The sequence below is a fragment of the Lepidochelys kempii genome, chromosome 9 (genome assembly GCF_965140265.1).
Source record: "Lepidochelys kempii isolate rLepKem1 chromosome 9, rLepKem1.hap2, whole genome shotgun sequence".
In the NCBI taxonomy this organism is placed as follows: domain Eukaryota; kingdom Metazoa; phylum Chordata; order Testudines; family Cheloniidae; genus Lepidochelys; species Lepidochelys kempii.
The window spans coordinates 87,623,771-87,641,207 of NC_133264.1; the positions used below are offsets into that span (position 1 = coordinate 87,623,771).

A 17,437-nucleotide genomic window follows, 5' to 3' on the forward strand; every position below is an offset into this window, starting at 1 on the left:
CTTTTAGGCATGCTCAGAGGCCACCTACCAAATTGGATTGCATAAAAATCCAGCTGGAGGAAGTGGTTGCCAACTTTATCATTTTTAACCCAGTGGCTAGAGCACTTTCTTGGGATGTGGGAAATCCAGGTTCAGTTCCCCCCCAATCTCCCTCTGTCAGAGGAGGAGAAAGAATTTGAACAGGGATCTCCCATCTCTCAGGGGGGTGCTTTAATCCTTGAACCTGGGATATTTTGTTATGGGGCTCCCTCAATCTCTCCTGTTGAAGTGGTTCCACTGTGGCTAAATAATTGAAGGCTCAATTGGAGCAGAGAGACTGGACCCAAGTCTCCCACCCCCCTATACTGCTGATCTGTAGAGTCTCTCTTTCTGACCCAATGACTCGTTAAGTATTTATTCACAATGAAACAGTCATTGGGTCAGAGAGAGAGAGAGAGGTGGGATGCCCCAGGTCCAGTTCCCCTGCGCCAATCACTCTTTCATTATTTAATCCGCATTAGCAGAGCTTCAGCAGGAGAGACTGAGGAGCCCCACATCAGAATATCCCATAGCTCAGTGGTTAGAGCACCCTGAGAGGTAGGAGACCCCTGTTTAAATCCTTTCTCACCCTGAGGAGGGGACAGAACCTGGGGCTCCCCAATGAGGGCTCTAACCATTGGTCTAAAAGCACCAGCTCCTGCTGCCACTGTTTTGTGTGGAGCGACGCAGGCACCTAACTCATTCCCACAAGAAATGCCTTAGGTGCCTATGGCTGCCTGACTTCAGGTGGCGAGTTTCTGTTCCTGGATCACCAGCAGACCTATGTGTCTCCCTGAGTCCCAGATTTAGGTACACCCCTCTTATCAGCATCTCTCATGGGTTGCTTAGACAACTCTCAGCCCAATGTGCTGGCCTTTGAGGATAGCTTTCTTAGGTGCCCATGTCAAGGTTCCTTCCCCACTCTGAACTCTAGGGTACAGATGTGGGGACCTGCATGAAAGACCCCCTAAGCTTATTCTTACCAGCTTAGGTTAAAACTTCCCCAAGGTACAAACTGTTTTACCTGTTGTCCTTGGACCTTATGCTGCCACCACCAAAGTGTCCAACAAAAATAACAGGGGAAGTGCCCACTTGGAAACGTCTCTCCCCCAAAAAATATTCCCCCAAGCACTACACCCCCTTTCCTGGTGAAGGCATGATAAAAATCCTCACCCAAACCATTGGATCTTAAGAACAATGAAAAAGCAATCAGGTTCTTAAAAGAGAATTTTAATTAAAGAAAAAGTGAAAGAAAAACCTCTGTAAAATCAGGAAGGGAAATACCTTACAGAGTAGTCAGATTCAAAACATAGAGAATCCCTCTAGGCAAAACCGTTAAGTTACAAAAAGACACAAAAACAGGATTATACATCCCATTCAGCACAACTTATTTTATCAGCCATTTAAACAAAACAGAATCTAACGCATATCTAACTAGATTGCTTACTAACTCTTTACAGGAGCTCTGACCTGCATTCCTGCTTTGGTCCTGGCAAAAGCATGACACAGACAAAGAGGACCCTTTGTTTCCCCCCCTCCTCTCCCTCCAGCTTTGAAAGTATCTTGTCTCCTCATTGGTCATTTTGGTCAGGTGCCAGCGAGGGTATCTTAGCTTCTTAACCCGTTACAGGTGAAAGGGTTTTTCCTCTGGCCAGGAGGGATTGAAAGGTGTTTACCCTTCCCTTTATATTTATGACAGCCCATCTCTTCCCATTCCATGTATAGAGAGCCTAGACACTTAACTAGTCTTTATGGATTGCAGTGTTGTTCCTGTGATTTTTTTAAGCACCTAAAAGTTAGGCAATATGACGCTCAGCCTAAATCCCTTAGTGGATCCCACCCAGACAACCTTGAGTCATGCAAAATTCAGAGAACAAAATCATGAGGCATTTTGTAAACATGAGACAGGTAAACCACTGTCTGACTCATCTGTTCAAATCTTCAGACTTTCCTTCCCATGTAGCATGAAATAAATTCATTGTTAAAAATGTCTTGAATGTGTAGAATAGATGCAAAAAGTTATAGTAAAGTTAAAAGTAAGAAATTTTTTAAATAAAATATTGAGATTTTCCAGAGAAAGGGATTTCCCAACTCAGATAAGATTAGAAGTGATATGATTAGAAGTGCTTTTTGTGACCATTTTAACATTTTCAGTAAAAAACAGCTTATATTTCTTGCCGCATTGGAAACCCTGAGACATTGCCATTGAAGAAAGGATGGTTGTGTGAAAAACATGATGGATTAGGACTGAGTACATCTGGGCTCAATTCCCAGCTCTGCCACAGAGCTTTCTGTGATCTTGTGAAAGAATCTCTATGCCTCAGGTCCCCATCTGTTAAATGGGGCTAATAATACTACTTTTCTCTCGCCCTTTGTCTGTTTAGATTGTAAGATTTCAAGGCAGGAATTGTCTCCTACTTTGTGTATATACCGCACCTAGAACAACTGGGGTCATGACCTTGACTGGGGCTGCCAAGTGCCCCTATAATACATACAATAAATTATAATTGTCCAAAGTGAGTGAATTGAAGACAAATGAAAGAGATCATAAATCTAGGTGTATGTGTGGTAGGACGAAGTGCTGCTGTTTTGGTCTATTTCTATTCTGTATCCCCTATATTCTTCTGTTTTTTAATGTATGTCAAGGACACTCAGAGCTCTGTATGGGGACCCTTTGGAGGGCGGTTTGTGTAAGGAAGGCTGACATCTGGAATAAAAATGTTATATTATTTTGTGGAAAGTAAAATTTATTTTTTCAAAATCTGATTACCGTAATCTGAGGAATTGGAATTAACACAAATGAGGAAATAGTTTAAGTAGAGTACCAGTATTAATGCTTTCTTTACTCTACCAACAGGTATCACTGTGGATAAGTATGGATTCATTTACTTTGTTGATGGTACCATGATTCGGAAGATTGATGAAAGTGGTGTGATTACAACTGTAATAGGTTCAAATGGTCTTACATCAACGCAGCCACTGAGCTGTGACTCTGGAATGGACATCACTCAGGTAGACACCACTGATTTTCATGCATTGTTACCATTCAACACATTGTGGAAATGGGTAACTATTTAAGGATACCCAGTTAATCAGTTAACACTGGGTGGCACAAGATTTCAGACATGTTTTTAGAGCAGTAGTGATATTTGATAGTGTATAAAGCTTACATTAAATCATTAATATAAATCTAGGACAGCTAATATAAATAGAAAAAGTATGCATGTGACTTTACCGAGTGGTCCATATGTGTATTACGTGTGTGTATAGGTGCTTAGACTAATATATATGGTATGTCTACACTCATTGCTTTAAAAAGTTACAAGCTACTTTTAGGTGTGTCCTTTAAAAGCAGGTGATATTAGGATCTGTACAGAAGGTTTGAGAACCTTCCTTTAGCCCAGCTTTCTGACACTATTGTGCTTGCATCACTTAACAGAGAAGAAAAATGAGATATTGTTGCTATCCAAGTCTCTGCTAGGGAGCACTATGGAAGAACTAACAAAATAGCAGCTAAAGGATACAGAAGCTCCAGCTTTTCAATACTTTTTTAAAGTGCTTTTCAATTCTTAATTCAAAGACAATGTAACAGAAATTGAACAAAAAGGTACTGTCCCCATCTGGTTTATATTAAAAACCAGACAAACATTTATACGCAAAACAGCCAGCCTTTCAAAGTTAATGGGTAGCAACTCTAAAAGGCAGATGGTGTTGGCCAGGTTCTGCTTATTCAATTCTGGCTCCAAAATAAAATAAAATTTGTCTGCTTCAAACAACTAAAGGGAGTCAAGGACTCAAAACAGTTACATTATGGGATGTGTGTGATTGTACCTAGAGCCAAATTGGTTGGTTTTGGTTTCGGTTTTTAGTTTTCTCCTGTGTATTTTAATATTTCGCCACTGGAAACCACAATTGATACATAGAGAACTCACCTGATCTGAGCTGTGTCTAATTTCTATTGAGGATTTTAATGGTAGCAGTTTACCATGAGGACCTGATCCTGCGTTTCTTGAAGTCAAGGGAGATTCAGGCATGCAAGGAATGCAGGAATAATGTCCTTGTTTGTATATAACAAGCTTCACTGTGAAGCCACGATGGTGGTCACGGGCCAGATTTGGCCTTATGGGGGAAAAACCTGCATAGAGTGGCAAACTCAGACATCCAAATCACAGTTCCATTCCTGTCCTGTCAGGGAGAAGACTGTTCTCATCTCCCACAGAAAGTGCCAGGGGTTCATATTGCCAAACTAGTGGATGTCCTGGGAAACACATGGACTTCATGTAATCTCTGATGACCCATGCCTTCCCCACAGCTGCCTATGCCCCTAGTCATGCCACTATTATCTGCCAGATATCTCCGTGGCTACACAGTAGCAGCCAAGAATGAGAAGCTGGGGGAGTTGTTAATGCATGGAGCATATTTTAACTACTTCTTGGATATACATATAGCAACTGCCTGCAGCGTATGTGAAGCATTAGCTACCAAATCAGATATCTCTAAGGTCTATAAGGAATCACATCATGTGGAACTTCTGCTCCCTGGCTGCCTCGTTTCCTAGCTCTGGATCTGCATGGAGTCCCACTCCATGGAGCTCAGGCAGAGGGAACATCTCCAGTATCATGGGTAAGGAAAAGCATACCACTGAGCTAGCTCTTTTACTATTCAATGTCGTTTCCCCCACTGCCATTCTGACAGGTTTAGTGCCTTTTCATTTGTGAAAGCAGAAATGAAAATGAGTTCTGGTGAATAAATCCAACTGGTTCATTGCTGGTATACTATAGATTGTACTATCAGTGGAAATGGTTTTCACTGCATGTTTATCATCACATAGTGGTGCAAAAGCTACAACAAACTGAGTGATCTAGATGTATCCTTACTGCGTAGACCAGGATAGTTTTGAGGTGAATCCAGAATGCATAGCAATAAATATTCAAGATACTGGTATTAAATGATAGCTTTATAAAGGACACCTAAAAGTATATGGTTTTAAAAAGGTATCCAATATAATTCATATTTTAAAAATCAAAATAAGGTATTAAATCCATCCTGAATACATTTTGTCAATGATGTCATCTCACCCTTCATATATTGAATCTTTCCAGATACAAGCCCTGGAATTTGTATCTGCAATTTATAGAAGCATCTCTTGCTTTTTATTATTATCCCATTGATTTTCTCAAGGTACATAGCAAAGTACTCCCTAAATAAGTGCCCCCAGATTAAATGTCCTGTGGAATTATTATCATGTGCCAGCAATGCCCCTCTGCCATGTACATTGGTCAAACTGGACAGTCTGTATGTAAAAGAATAAATGAACACAAATCAGATGTCAAGAATTATAACATTCATAAACCAGTCAGAGAACACTTCAATCTCTCTGGTCACTTGATTTCTGACCTAAAAGTGGCAATTCTTCAACAAAAAGACTTCAGAAACAGACTCCAACGACAGACTGTTGAATTGGAATTAATTTGCAAATTGGATACAATTAACTAAGGCTTGAATAGAGACTGGGAGTGGTTGAGTCATTACACAAAGTAAAACTATTTCCCCTTGTTTATTTCCCCCCCACCCCCACTGTTCCTCAGACGTTCTTGTTAACTGCTGGAAATGGCCCACCTTGATTATCACTACAAAGGGTTTTCTCCCCCCACCCCCGCCCCCCCACTCTCCTGCAGGTAATAGCTCATCTTAAGGGATCACTCTCCTTACAGTGTGCATGATAAACACCCATTTTTTCATGTTCTGTGTGTATATAAATCTCCTCACTGTATTTTCCACTGAATGCATCCGATGAAGTGAGCTGTAGCTCACGAAAGCTTATGCTCAAATAAATTGGTTAGTCTCTAAGGTGCCACAAGTACTCCTTTTCTTTTTGCGAATACAGACTAACACGGCTGTTACTCTGAAACCTGTAATAAATAAATAGAGCTTTCACTTTAATAGGTGAGTTGATTATGAAAGGGTTTAGTCACATATTTCAATACCAGTTTTGAATAGAAATATGTCTTAGAAATCACTAAGCACATGTCACTTACTTCCATCTCAGACTTGACGAAGGTGTTATTCCTGGTTTGTAAGGAAAAGAGATTGGGCTGAGGTAGCTGCATGGTAAAGTGATGAATTTGCTCCTCTTTTACCTGTACAGAACATAGCTGAACTCTGTTTTGGTCACAACACAAGTCAAATGAATTTAGTGTTTTCGGCCAGATTTTCAAAAAAGTTCAGGGCCAGATATTCAAGTACTCAGCACCTGCATTTGAAGACAGAGTTTCAAAAGCCCTCAATTCCCTTTTTGGTACCAGAATAAGGGCCAGATTCTCAAAAGCACTCAGCATCCATCACTTCTCTTTGAGACAATAGTGGCCAGATTTTCAAGAGCCCAATGTGCTAGGTTATTTTTAAAATCTGGACACTTGTTTTGGTGCATAAGTGAGAGCTGAACTCTTCTGAAAATCTGGCCCCAAATGTGGGTCCTGAGCATTGTTGAAAATCTGGCTGTAATAATCACTTGCCTAATTGACCAAACTGTCAGGAAAAAATGGCACAATTAATGCACTCTGCTTATGAGAAGCCCATTTCTGAAGCATCACAATTATTACTGATTACAACTGAAATGAATCAGAAGGGCTGTTGGGGAAGCTTAATAGGATCTGATTCTGCTCTCACTTACACCTGTTTTACACTGCTATAGTTGAGTGGAGTTTCTTTGGATTTACAACTGTAAATGAGAGGTGAATCAGGTCCTACATTATGTTTGGTTCTAGCAATTCCTAACAGTATTTAACTCTGTAGTGGGCTAAAATTCACATGTAAAAGAGGAAAAATCTAGAAGAATGATATAAGCCTTACTTCTTTCTGTCTTCACTGCTATAGAATATCAGGATTGGAAGGAACCACAGGAGGTCATCTAGTCCAACCCCATGCTCAAAGCAGGACCAATCCCCAGTTTTTGCCCCAGATCCCTAAATGGCCCCCTCAAGGATTGAACACACATCCCTGGGTTTAGCAGGCCAATGCTCAAACCCCTGAGTTATCCCTCCCCCCTTTCTATGGAGAAAGCCGAAGAGGGAATGTTGGTAGAAATGTCCACTTCCTAATCCATCATGTACCTTCTTCCCATGATAAATATGTGGCCTGATTCTTTACTGCCATGCACTTTGTTTTGTCATTTCCTCAAGTGTAAAATGCTATAGGTCTGTATTTGATAGCATTCTATACCCAATCGGGACTCAGTCCATACAAATACAAATAACTGCAAAGGTGCAAGGCCGTGGAGAATCAAGCCCAAGATCTCTTCCTTAGCCTGTAAATGGTGGCCTTGTCCCTTCACTAATGACAATTCCACTAGCGATGACTCTTTGCCAAAGTGATAGCTGCTGACTGATTGATAGTGTTTGTAACTGTCACCACTGTGTTCTAATATGAAAGTTCTTATTTGACTATTTTCTGTCTTGACATTTGCACTTCATCAGCCTTTGTTCAGCAGTTCCCCACTTGATGGATTCCATATATATTGTGTTGCTTCACCTAAAATTCAAAGCAACACTGCAAAATATTTTTCTCCTTCACAAAAATGTGACAAGATTTACTTATGGTGACAGTGTGTTTATACAGGTCAAGTTAAGGGATATGTGTTAGAATGATGAGTAAGAGGGAAAAGCCCAAGTTATGGAGACATTTTTGAGAACATTTCAAGCACTGGACACCCCTCTTTTAATTAATTGTAAATTGCCAGAGGGAACTCTACTGATAAAGTTCTGAAGGTGAAAGAGAGAATGCTGCAGAGTGAAAGTAAAGATGCGTGGACTGATTTAAAATGTGACTTAAGATGTCACAAATGCAAACACTGACAAATCTCTTGCAGTCAGAAGGACAGCAGGCAATACCACCATCAATGTCTTCAGAGGGACAATTTGATGAAATACATGCTTGAAGACCTATTGAATGGAACAGAAATCTTACAGAACGCTCTGACCTCCCTTGAAGGAAATTGTGAGAACCTGTTTTACAAAATAAACAAAGCAGATAAATACATGACTTCTGCTGAGGTGCACTTACATGCAATAGAAGATTATGTGGAAGACAGGAAAAAGAGCCAGTGAATATGAGACAGATGCATGCCAATGTAAAAATTAATTTGATTCTGGAGTGAAGCACTTTTGAACAATGTTGAGTGTGGAACATAAGAAAGGGGTTGCAGGATCACATTCATTTCTTTGAGCAGAATAATAGATCTATTTGCAGACTGAAGGAAGACGCAATATCTCCAGAGAAGTTTCACTACATTTGTGCTATTGGTGAAGCTAAAACCTTTTTACTTAAACTCAGTGGAACCACTTTGACTGATCAGCTGTGCATCTTCCCTATTATGTGTTTAGACATTTTCATCCTTGTATTAACTAACAAGGCTAAGCCACTTGTACCATTGGAAATCATACTTCTTCTGGGACACAATTCTGCCTCTCCTTCACAGGTTAAAGAAAAGATCAGAGACGAAAACCCAGCCACTAGTAATATCTATGAGGAGGAAGAGTCTGTGTGATAAAAGAGTAAAGTGGTCCAGAAACCAGTCCCCTTTTTCACCATGTTTAACTTCAGCATTTACTTTGTTTCTCTGTTTAAACTCAGCAATAATTCCATTTGGATATTAATGGCTTGGTCATTTTACAAGAGAGAGAAATAAAACAAAAGCTCATGAGTAGTGTTTAAGGTGGTATGATAATACAAATAATAATGTCTCTTAAAAAGGTAATTTAGGAAACACCCTTTAACCTATGTGGTATTCCTGTAAATACAGGAGCTATGGAAGCTTTCTAATCATGCTGTAGGAATTCTATATTTGAATTGTGCTGGAGACCCTTCTGTCTAACAGAAAGAGGATAGCCACTTTGTTTTCATTTGAGCAGATCAGTACAAAAATAGACTTGCCTTTTATTTTTTGTCCTCCCTCTCTGAGGCTTATGATGATCTGTTACTCTAGTCATGTTTAGTGGATGATACCATAAACATTCCAAGTCTCTGAGCACCATTAAGAAGGATTTTGCAGAAAGACAATTGCTGCTCATATACTTGAAATCAATAAACAAAGCAAAAACCCCACCACAGAGTACAAAAATGATGCCTTATTTCTAGACCTTCAACTCTCACTGAGGTCCCTTCTTTAAAGAAATAAAGTAAAAAAATGAGGTGTTGCTCTTTGTTGTCCGTGGATGATATAAACCTGCTATTTCTCCAATTAGTTTTTAGGAAAAACAGTAATCAGGACCCACATTTTGAATGCAAAAACAATCAAGGGGGGAGGACCCTTTTTAGGAGTTGGGAAAGGGAGGGAAGAACCCTTTACTGACCTTCTCTATACATCATAAGGAAGATTATATGGGACATAACCCTTTTTAGTTTTTTGGTAATTCCCGTTTCATTAACGGGCACTGAGGGAACTCAGCACCTCACAGGGTCAAACTCTTAAATAGAAATAATGGCTCTGGGGCCTATGCAATCAGACCTCCAAATAACCATAAACTTGTCTTTATGGATGTGATTTTAGAATATCAGATGGAAGGAATGAACAATTCATCAGAGCCAATCAAATTACCCTGTCAATGAATGTGAAATACCATTCACACAGACATGTCACATGTGGTTTGGGGGCCTCATGAAAGAACAGCAAAAAAAGACCACAATTTTTCTTCCAAAAAGCTAATATTTGTATTAGTCAACTTCAAACTAGCAATTTATTTTACATTTCTTCTGTAAATACAGTACCACTGAATAAAATACTCCTAAATAAAATACTCCTAAATTTTAATCAAATCTTTTAAAAATTGCATTCCTCTTTTTTCATGTTGTTTATCTGTGCTATCGCAGAGGTATTTAACTTAGGGAATGTTAGATGCTTCATCTGCTCTGTGCTGAAATGAAAGATCCTTGGCAGACCTAAATTTATGAAAGACACATTATAAAGTGGATTTTTTCTGCTTTACATTTAGAATAAAATAATCAGTAAATCTGTTGTTCCTAGCAGCAATAAGCACTGATAATTGCCAGCCTAGATACTGCATATGCTGCTGTTACATGAAAAGTAACATTTTTGCCATTGACTTCTCCAAAGGATTTCATAAATCTACTCTGTTTTTATATGATAGGTGTCATATTTCATCTCTCTCACACTCTGTCATATATGACATTATCTAGCTAGGCAAAATGATAATGCACAGGCATGTATACATATAATCACAGCCGGATCCAAAGTCCACTGAAGTGAATGGATCCATTGACTTCAGTAGGCTTTGGATCACCATCAGAGCTGCCAAGTGTTTTGAATCCTGGGTGACTTACATCTGGCAGCCTTGCAACCCATTCCCGTAGCCCGTCTGAAGTCTCATGCATCCAGCTGGACTGCAAAGAGAGTCTGTATTTGCTCCTCTAGGCCACCAGAGGGCTGCTGCTTGTTCTCCTCAGCCTCTCATCTTTCTTCTACTCCTTCTAGGTCCGAGCAGGGAAGGAGTAGGTCAGGGTGGCCAACCTGTGGCTCCGGAGCCACATGCGGGCAGTGATGAGCTGCCAAAATCTTAACAACCGGTTCCCTCCTCACCCCCCAGGGGGTCGTGGCCCGCCCCCCGGGACTCCTGCCCCATCCAATGCCCCTCCCTGCCCCATCCACCCCTGTTCCCTGACTGCTCCTGGAACCGGGCAGGAGGGTCTCGTGGGCCACCGTAGTGGGTGCCCACCCTGCCCCTAAGAGCCAGAGGCACCTGCCAGGGGGCGAGGTGGGGAGTCCTGGCAGGGCTTACCTGGGGCGGCTCCAGGGAAGCATCCGGCAGGTCCCTCCCCGCCCCAGTTCACCTCCGCTCCCCCTCCACCTCCTTGGGCCTGAGCGGGAAGCCGCCGCCTGCTTCTCAGCAGTCCCAGGCTTCCCGCGCAAACAGCTGATTCGCGGGAAACCGGGGGGCGGATGGGCAGAGCGTTCAGGGGAGGAGGCAGAGGTGGAGTGGAGGTGAGCTGGGGTGTGGCACGGGGCAGGGAGCTGCTCTGCACCCACCAAATTTTCCCCGTGGGTGCTCCAGCCCCGGAGCACCCGCGGAGTCGGCACTTGAGGTGCCACTTTTGGCCAGTTGTTAAATTTAGAAACACGGGACAACCAGTTCTAAAAGGGCTTCTAAATTTAACAACCGGTTCCAGCGAACCGGTGTGAACCGGCTCCAGCTCACCACTGCATGCGGCTCTTCAGAAGTTTACTTGCGGCTCCTTGTCTAGGCACCAACACCAGGGCTGGAGCTACAGGCACCAACTTTCCAGTGTGCCGGGAGGTGCTCACTGCTCAGGCCCTGCCCCTACTTCACCCCTTCCCCCTCGCTCCTTCCCCTCCCCCCAGAGCCTCCTGCATGCCGCTGATCAGCAGGGCTGCTGGCAGGCGGGGGGGAACTGATGGGGGGCTACTGAGGTATTACTGTGGCTCCTGGCAATGTACATAGGTAAATTCTGGCTCCTTCTCAGGCGCAGGTTGGCCACCCCTGGAATAGGGGCTGAAAGAGGCAGGTGGCTGGCAGAGAAAGAAGAGGGAGAGGGGTTCAGCCCTATTCCTACCCCCATGGCACCTGGAGAGCCACCCAGATAGCCTCAGCTACCTTCCCATCTAGCACCCAGCACGCCATCTACCACATCCAGCCCACTGTCCGCCAGACAACACCGCAGGTACCCCAGCATCCACCCACGTATCATCCCATGACATCTTCCTCCCCAGCCCCATCCATGCCACCTTTGGCTGACCAAGGAAGACCCCCCCCTGAACTTGGATATCCCTGAGGCTCTTTGGGGAATGAATCCCAGGTGTAGACAGCTATCCCTTTTCGAGGCTTCACTGCCCTTCTCCCCCATCCCTAATGGCACAGTGTAATATTCTTGGCTGGTGCTAGCCTGGCCCTGCCTAGTATCTGTTTTATTGCAGACTCAGTGTGATTTAATGTAGCTTCAAATTGCATTAACTCCTCATCAGATTTCCACATGTAAATCTGGCAGATTGGCAGGGGTCAATATGGGGAACAGCTAGATCCATGCTCCGCCCATGGGGCCTCCTCCACCCAGTGCCCAACCCCGGGAGGTACAGTAGGGGATCTTGAAAGAAAGGAGCTATGGAGATGGTATTTCACAGGAGGGAGATTCCCCAGTGCAGTGTCCCCTCTGTGTGTGCAGGCAGAAAGAATGATTGGTTCTTCGCAATTTATCTTCCATCCTGTGTAGTTCCTGAACTGCCTGAATGAAATCTCAATTAGCTGCTTACTTTACTTTTTATTCCTTAAGCATGAGTAACCTTTGACTGCATCTCTCAGTTAAAAAGTGTTTCAGTAGGACGGAATCTAGTTGATGAGTTATTTGTGCCTGTGATACTTGTATCCACGGTACTGAATTAAATTGCCAAAAAATTTTGATATTGCTTTGCCAGTTTGGTGAAATCCTTTACAGGGCACATATTGATGACTAAGTCCAATTTTTTTCTTCTGTTAAGATGAAGTATTGGGCAGAAGTTATAAATAAAAAGTAAGTATGGGATACTTGCAAAAACTGCCAAACTACTCCCAGGTAACTGGATAACTAGACCTGATGCCTGACACCATGCTGACCAAACCCAGAAATGTCTGTAAGAAATACAGCATATAGACATTATATGAAAACAAATTTCAAATAGTCTTGTGAGGATACAACATACAACGAAGTTTGCTTTAAACCTATTTGTCTTCCCATATGCCACCAAGTGGCTGGCTGAGGACCCTGACTACAGTAGAATTGGTGCACAGCTGGAGAGTGGGATATTCTGACCCTGTGAAGGACCTCCATCATAGACTGAAAGTCACCCCTGTGTGAACACTCAGCAGTAGGCCTGAGCACTGCTCAAGTGCCACTTAAGTTTTATATTAAGAATTACATTAGTGGCGAGTAGGCCTTGTGCTGGCCCCCTGAGCAGGGGAGAATTTCAACCCATGCTGGATCTTGTCAAGGGGGCTCACTTCATCGCAGCTAGCAGAAGTGTCCTGAGGGAGGGCCAGTGGGGCTAGAAAGACTCATTCCCATCCTGGCACCTGTGAACCTCCCTTGCAGACATCTTTGTTACTTGGGTTGTATACAAAGGCAAGGTTTTGGCTCTTCAAAAATATTTGCCAGATGAACCTCTATCCCCAGAAGACCAGAATGGGATGGGAATATTAACAAAGCTTAGGTGACAGAACAGCAATAAGAAGCACTGACCAAGAATTAAAAGGGTGAGATTTTATAGAGGAATAATAAATATATTGGATTTTTTTAAAAAAAAAAGATTAGAAAGCCTGACACACTTGTGCATGCTGTCTCTCATGAGTGACCTGTATTCCTGCCAGTGGGTTTGTGGATATTATTAAATCAGCCCAATCTGTATATATTTAGTCAAAGATCATCCAGGGATATAGCTTCTTTCATTTGTTTTAAGTGAATTAAAAATCTGAAGATTTCCTGGGAGCTGGCTTTAGTGTGTGTAGTCCAAACCTTTCAAGATACCTAATGTAGTCCCGTTTGGCTTTCGGAAGTACTGCAAAGTTAAGATTAGAGAAGCTATGTGGACTGGCACAATCTTAGGGTTCCAAACTGAGAATATGGTAATCCTCAACTTCTGAGCACAGCAATCACCAGAGCTGGCATTTCCCTCTTTGCAGAGCTCCATCATATATTTGGATTAAAATCCTGGCTCCACTGAAGTCAATGGGGAAGTTTTGTCATAGATTTCAGTGGGGCCAGGATTTCACTCTTGGGTGTCAGAGTCTCCTCTCACATGGTATACATCAGGAGTAACTTGACTGAAATCAGTGGTGTAAAGCCAGCGTAAGTACAGAGGATAATTAGGTTTATAATTTTATAATTAGCACAGTGAATTTTTAAATAGTTTCCAACTGAAGAGTTGCATTTCAAAGCCAATTAAATAAAGGTTAGACCTAGTTGCTTAATTGAAAACATAACAACAGGGTAGGCGATCAATGAAATAAGGGTGTTTTTTAAAAAAAATAGTATAGCAATACTTCTGACCTGCAAATTGCTTTAAGTGCCATGGGGAATCTGGAACTGTGTAGATCTCATCAAAACAATACAGTAATATTAACAAGTTCCAAACAGCACAACTTTGTAGCTTGTCAGCAAGAAAGAACTCTACAGAGTATTGACTCCCTTGTTGCCTTCATGGTTCTTGGGTCTCAAGACCCAAGCTTGTACAAAATGAGGTAAGACCGAAGAGAGTTCAATACTGAAAAGATTTGTCTTTTACTAGACATAGGACTAAATTCTGCCCTAAGTTACCCTTGCGACCTCATTGAAGTCAACAGAAAGAGAGAGAGAGACAGAGAGAGACAGAGAGCGAGAACAGCCACATAAAGGATGGAGGTCACAGAGAGCAGTCACAACGTGGCAAGTGAGGGAGCAGACATAAGAACAAAATAATGTGACAGAGAAGAGAAGGTCCTTCTATATTAAGAATCAAGAGAGAGAAAGAGTGGGGTTGCAAGAGGTGAGTATCAAGGAAGAATTTGGCCAATGCCCTACTATAGAATACCATTAAGAAGTTAAGTTTTTAGGCATGCTTCATAAAATCCGAGACAGAGAAATGCAAATAGAACAATAGTGAGCAACATCTTGTACAATATGTTCTGTTGACAATAACCATCACATTTACAAGCAAATTAGCTAAAACATCTGAAGGACATTTTGCTTTTTCAAACTGCGCCTTCATCTCCTGCTGATAGATTCCTTTGGGACAGGTAGGGTATGCAAAATGATATGCCACTTTGGAGAATTAATTTAAGAAGTTTAGTAATGTAGGTTGCATTGCAGGAAAATCGTAAACAGCTGAACATCATTCAGTACCCATTCAATCAAACCCTCAGAGCAAAATGAGAAACTGAATAGCTGCTGCAAGTTCTTCCCTCATTCCTTGTACAGATACCTATGTAATGAGAAGTGAGGAAAATCATGACACTGTTAGGTTCTCCGTCTGTATGTACACGCCATGTCCAAACAAATCTTGGAATAGATGCTATTATATTTCTTCATGACTCTTCAGTGCTAGATTTATGAATCCATATCACTGGCTTCAAGAGACCAAACTTTCTCACCAAATCTTTTCAATTCTACCATAAACTGTAATAAACATCTAGGAAGGTTTAATAAAAGGTCTCTCCAAAATTTTGCGTGGAAGGATATGGCCCAATCCTGTAAACCCTGTATGACTTGTGAGCAGTTCCTCTGTTTTGCTACAGCATGTTTCAACTTAACAGCCAGAAGGAAGATATGGCTCTTGCCATTTGCTTCAGCAAGGTAAGGAAAACTCTTTAGATTTGCTGGCAAGGAAGGAAAGAAAAGTGGAAGGTGAGAAGAGAGAAAAACAGGGGGACAGGAAGAGAAACGGGAGGAGTAGAAAAAATAGGGAAAGAAGAGAAAAATGGGAAGGGGAAAAAACATGCTGGAAAATATGCTAGAATTATTGTTCCAGTGTTCTGAAGTGTGTTTAGGTCGCAATCTTGCAGAGACTGAATGAACATGCTTAACTTCATGCCTTGGGAGTAGTCCGTTTGTTGTCAGTAACTTTACTCATAATGTGTAAAGTTTTGCATGTGGTTAAGTCTTTGCAGGATCAGGGTCTTACTTTGTTGATTCTGTTTATTAATAATGAGGATGAACGTTAACAGCTCTTATAATCAGCTGAAGTTTTTAAGTACTCATTACACTCTAGCCTAGACTTTGGGGTCAAGATTTACCAAGTCATGGTGAGCTACTAGCTGCTTAGCTATTTAGAAAATCATACCACTTATTTAAGTGTTTAACTATGGGCTTAGGAACTGAACTTTAGGCTGCCATTTTTAAAAGCCTTGGCCCTGAAGTGTCTGGAGTTTGTATGGAGGAAACTGGGCATGTCTTGATCTTATCTTGAACCCTGTGCTTTCTGATTATAGGCTGGATATTGGCACAATTGGCAAATTGACTGTCATGGACTGATCTCTGTCACATCAGCACCATATCTGCTCCAGGCTTACCTTTATAACTGATCCTTTTAATGGCTGTCCAAACATATACCACAGCAGTAACAAACACCCTGGCTTGATATCAACTTATAACAAGGGGACTCCTAAATAGCGGGGCCGTGATTTCAACATTTTCCAGTGTGTTTCCTTAAAAGCTCCTAATAATGTGAATATTAATCATCTTTGAGTGTTTCCACATGGAATACAGTCTCTTGTTTGTGCTGAATAATACAACCAGCCTAATTATTATTGACTGTTTAGAGAGTAAGCAGCAGCACTTGTTTACTTTCAACATTGGATGACACCTATTTAAATGGCATTGATTGTGTATTATGTAAATATGTATGAAAAATTAGATTCCAGAATATCTACACGATTTAGTGGATAAAATGAACCTTGAGGCTTTTTTCTATGGAGGTTTGAATCTTGTCAATGTAATCTCAGTAATCTTGTAGGAACTATGTTTTCCTTGATTTTACATGATCATATTTTTACATCTGGGCACATCTTCTGGAGCCAGCACCTGACCCAAGTGTAATGGGGTTGAGTATTAGGAATCACCTTGTGTCAGCTGGTCTGTTTAGCTTTTTTATACTCTTTTGGAAAAGCGCTATAGAATTTAATAGAAAAATGCAAACTTTTCTATACGTTCTCTTGAACCATTCTATTCATATTATTAGAAGATTCCATCCCTGCTCTAGAATGCTATAGGATGATTTTTAAAAAAACTGTAAAAAGGAACATATTTGCTATTAAATTCTGCAGGGTTATAGAATAATTTCTATAGAGCTATTTCTACAGAAACCTATTGGTTTCATCCCTATTAAATTCTATAGGAATTTTCCATATGACCATCCTGCAAAACCAAAAAATGCAAAACACCTAATTCTTTCCTCCTCCTCACTTTCTCCTTGTATGGGTGGAGTTTTTGTTTGCTTGGGCTTGCTTGTTTCACAATGTAGTTCTTGTGGGGAAACTATGTCACAGTAATGAACCTTGCTTTTTGTTCTGAAAGCAGTGATGTTATTCATTTGAGTCCCTTGTGGGAGTGAGTTCTACAGCCTTAATCTAGCTGCTGAGAAAATTCTGTCTGGCACTCCCAAATCTCATGCTTATGATCAACAGACCCATGAGTCCAGATTATGCTTTGAAAGCTCTGTCCTGTGATGGGATCAGTGCCGAATCAGACTAGAGAATGTAGCTGTTGTGAGAGGTTGTGGTTACTCTGATACATGCAAACTCTTGGGCAGCCTGGACCAAGCCTATGGGAAGCTTTGACTGTCAAGGCAGAGACCTTGAGTTTGACTCTATATTCAGCAGCAACCCCCTGCTATAAGCAGAGCATTAGAGTGATGTGCTCACAATGGCTTGAGTTGTTCAGCAGG

General features: G+C 41.6%; 1 protein-coding gene across 18 annotated transcripts in view; it reads left to right on the forward strand.

The window, feature by feature from the left end:
- The window catches only part of TENM1 (teneurin transmembrane protein 1), a 1,403,901-nt gene that overhangs the window by 1,326,802 nt on the left and 59,662 nt on the right, over positions 1-17,437 (forward strand). For all 18 annotated transcript variants that reach the window (XM_073361279.1, XM_073361281.1, XM_073361273.1 and 15 more), the window contains one exon: positions 2,876-3,030. In XM_073361279.1, coding sequence (XP_073217380.1) covers positions 2,876-3,030 — 155 coding nt within the window. The remainder of the gene's footprint in view (positions 1-2,875; positions 3,031-17,437) is intronic.